Source organism: Ruditapes philippinarum, unplaced genomic scaffold (assembly GCF_026571515.1).
Source record: "Ruditapes philippinarum isolate M1 unplaced genomic scaffold, ASM2657151v2 ctg9818_1_1_1_1, whole genome shotgun sequence".
Taxonomy (NCBI): Eukaryota; Metazoa; Mollusca; class Bivalvia; order Venerida; family Veneridae; genus Ruditapes; species Ruditapes philippinarum.
Window position 1 is genome coordinate 42,460 of NW_026864277.1, and position 3,265 is coordinate 45,724.

The 3,265-nt window shown below is 31.2% G+C and overlaps 1 protein-coding gene across 1 annotated transcript; it reads right to left on the reverse strand.

Moving 5' to 3' along the window:
• Positions 1–2,579: 2,579 nt before the first annotated feature.
• Positions 2,580–2,980, reverse strand: LOC132725040 (cerebellin-3-like; the record flags this gene model as incomplete). Its single annotated transcript, XM_060710026.1, has 1 exon — positions 2,580–2,980. A coding segment is annotated over one exon (401 nt), but the record flags the coding sequence as incomplete, so codon positions are not given.
• Positions 2,981–3,265: the final 285 nt, after the last annotated feature.

Here is a 3,265-nt window from a genome sequence, read left to right on the forward strand (position 1 = left end):
TCCAAAGAACACAATGGTAGGATGCTTTAGGAGAATTGCCGGTTCCAATTTCTTTAAGGATAACATGAATTTAATCTTTTCTTGGTTAATAGCTTGTATGAATATTTTGTGGTCTATGCTTACGAAAATCTCTCTCATTATTTTATTATTTTTAATTGTTTCATTAATTATTTTTACTAATGTGTGTTTATCATAGCATTTCATTATACGAAAATACACTTATAATAGGGAGTATTATAATCAATAAATGGCTGCCAGTTCATACACAAAATGTTCCTAAATTTTGTACCAGTACTAAAAACATGTATCAAGCAAGTATCAACCATGTTAATCAAGAATCGAGGACGATACGAATAATTTCATTCACCTTGTCACGAAAAACATGTTCCTCGACCATGGCTTTAACTCAGACAGACCAAATATATATGTCAAGTTGATGCACACTCTTACCTAACAACCTTAGATAAGATTTTTTTCTGTTGTACGCAAAAGCATTAAAAATGTTTAAGACCGCTCATGTTATGATAAAAAGTGATTATTGGCGTCCGCACCTAAGCGCGACGCCCTTTATGGAATGAAATCAGATTTTGTGAAAGGGCAATTGCAACTTCTCGGGCCTTTTCGTCAGTCATAAGAGCCTATTATTCCGATTGGAATGAGGGTGTTTGATTATCAAATATACAATGGATAGCAAACTGGAGAATTTCGCAATGCAAACATATTCAAATGAAATTATCTTATCCGTCAATTAATCGCGCTCTTTGGTTGTTTTTTATTAATCATGTTGTAGCACACAGTGGGTTATTTGGTTATTTTGATTGTTATTGCTGTACCTATAAATAGAATGATGACCTTAACATTGTGACAGTCCGAAAATCTATTTATAGAAGTAGTTTTAGTTTAACTAAACGGTCATTCGTATCGCTCTATGATAATAAATTATAATGAACTGGAGAATTTTGCAGGAAATGAAATGCAAACATATTTAAACAATTCATTGTACTCTTTATAAATCTATAGACAAAATTTAAATAAGCCATTTTTACGAATTGTTATATCATAGTATTATCAATTTGGAATTGTCTTTTCCGAAGGTTCTTTCCGGTTTTCTTTTTTACGGCCATGATTGCACTTATGACATTTTAACCAACCTAGTTCATAACTTTCAATGTCGCATTTATAGTGATAGAATTTCAAGTTCCTGTGGAAAAAACATCAGTATTCTAATCTTAGCATGCTCCCAAAAGTTCTGTAAAACAATGTTTCCGTCTTTTAAAAAAATGATATACAATTTATTAAAACCCAATTAAATTGAAAAGTTTTAAGAATATCTGGTATCAGATTCTACTAAGTTCATCTTCATTGCTTATTCTTGCTTGGACGCCTTTTGAGTTTTTTAAATGCCTTTCTTTTTTCTATCAATTAAAATAAATTTGATAAATTTTAAAAAATTAAAAAACTTATTTTTCGTTCCTCTAGAAGACGGAAACGTGAAATGTTAAAAAAAGGGGTGTATAATTCAACTACATACATTTTGAAACTGAAAATTACATTTTAATTAATCTCTCCATGCCTTTATATCATCTGGTACATTAAGTACGCCTTAAGTTGAAAGAAAAAAGAACACACTGCTTGCATAAACTATTTAACACAACAGATAGCTTTAAAGTAAGATTTGATCAAATGATACAGTGAATATAGTTAAATACTTTATCAAATTGCGTTAAACAAATGTGGTTTAATTTTGTACAGCCAATCGGAACTAGCCGACGATATGCACAACTAGGGAAGGCACTAATCACTCCTTTGAAGTTTTGTTGAAATCCCGGAAGCAGTTTGACCTATGAAGGCCGGACAAGCTGAATGCGGACGGACGGACAAACGGCAAAGGCAAAAACAATATGTCTTCCAAAAAAAAATTTGGGAGACATAATTATTCAACAAATGGATATATTCCTATAACTGCCAACTACAGTTTGATCAAGGAACATCTCTCGCTGTCTTCATATAATCTGTTACAGAACTTACAGTACCTTGTATTATTGGCATTTACAATATGTGCTAAAAGAAATAAGACAATAGATACACTTACTCTAACAAAAAAGAGACGAGATATCGTCTAAACCAGTAAATTTATTTGAATCTTCCTTAATTTTTCTTTCAGTCGTCAATGAAAAAATAATTTTAGGTAAACTCCTTTTATGTAAAAAAAGGAACAAACTGATCGCATAAACTATTTAATTCTGTAGGTAGCTTTGCATTAAGATTCGATAGAATAGTACAGTAAATACAGTTAAATACTTCATCAACCTTGCGTTTATCAGTTGGTTTCATCACATTTTTTCAAACATACATTTATATAAGTACTAATTGATGAACTTCCCTTCTCTTCTTTTTATCAAAAAAGTGCAATATTACAAATTCACTGTCAATGAAAAAATGTAAAATATCTATTAAGTAAAGTTTCGTGCTTAGCTCAGTCAGACGTGTCTTTTGTTATGATTTTACCGATAAAAACGCCGCAACGATTAGAAATAAATAATACGGATGAAAAGAAGAGAAAAGTGACCTAAAAAGTTTTACTGGTGAACCAGATATCCAGAGAACCAGTTCATACGGTCATTATCTTCATATATATCACTCGCAGTACAACCATCAGTGCATTTAACAAATACTTTTGAATGTTCATGTAAAACTGCAACTGTATCTGCACTATTACATGGGAACGAACCATTATCATAAACATATACGGTAGCATATGTTGTCCCATCTACTATGAGATGTAATACGACTTGTTTTTGTTTATAGGAACACATTTGTATACTAAATGAGTACGTTCCGTTGACAGGCGCAGTGAAGATTCCAGTAGATGTATTATAAGCATTTCCTTCATTAACAAGTGTAGAGCCAAATATGACAGTGCCTCCATTGACAAGATTTTTGTATGTTACATTCTTGGCTATAAATACAATATTTGGACCTGTAAAAAAAAAAGTTTGTCACAAACGTTAGTTAAGATATAACAATATTATCTATTGAAGGGTATGAGTTACTTTGATAATTTTGATTACTGTTGTACTGTTTAATCACAAAAATACACGACTTATTATAAAAGTGATGAAAAGTAGAAAAACAAGAATAACTTTCACCAGCACATTACAAATAAGAATACCCTGAGAGAACTTAAGTGCATATCATTTTAAAGAACAGTATTATCCATTTAGTTATATGCTCTCAACAAGCTGGCACATTCGTTTTCTCTTTT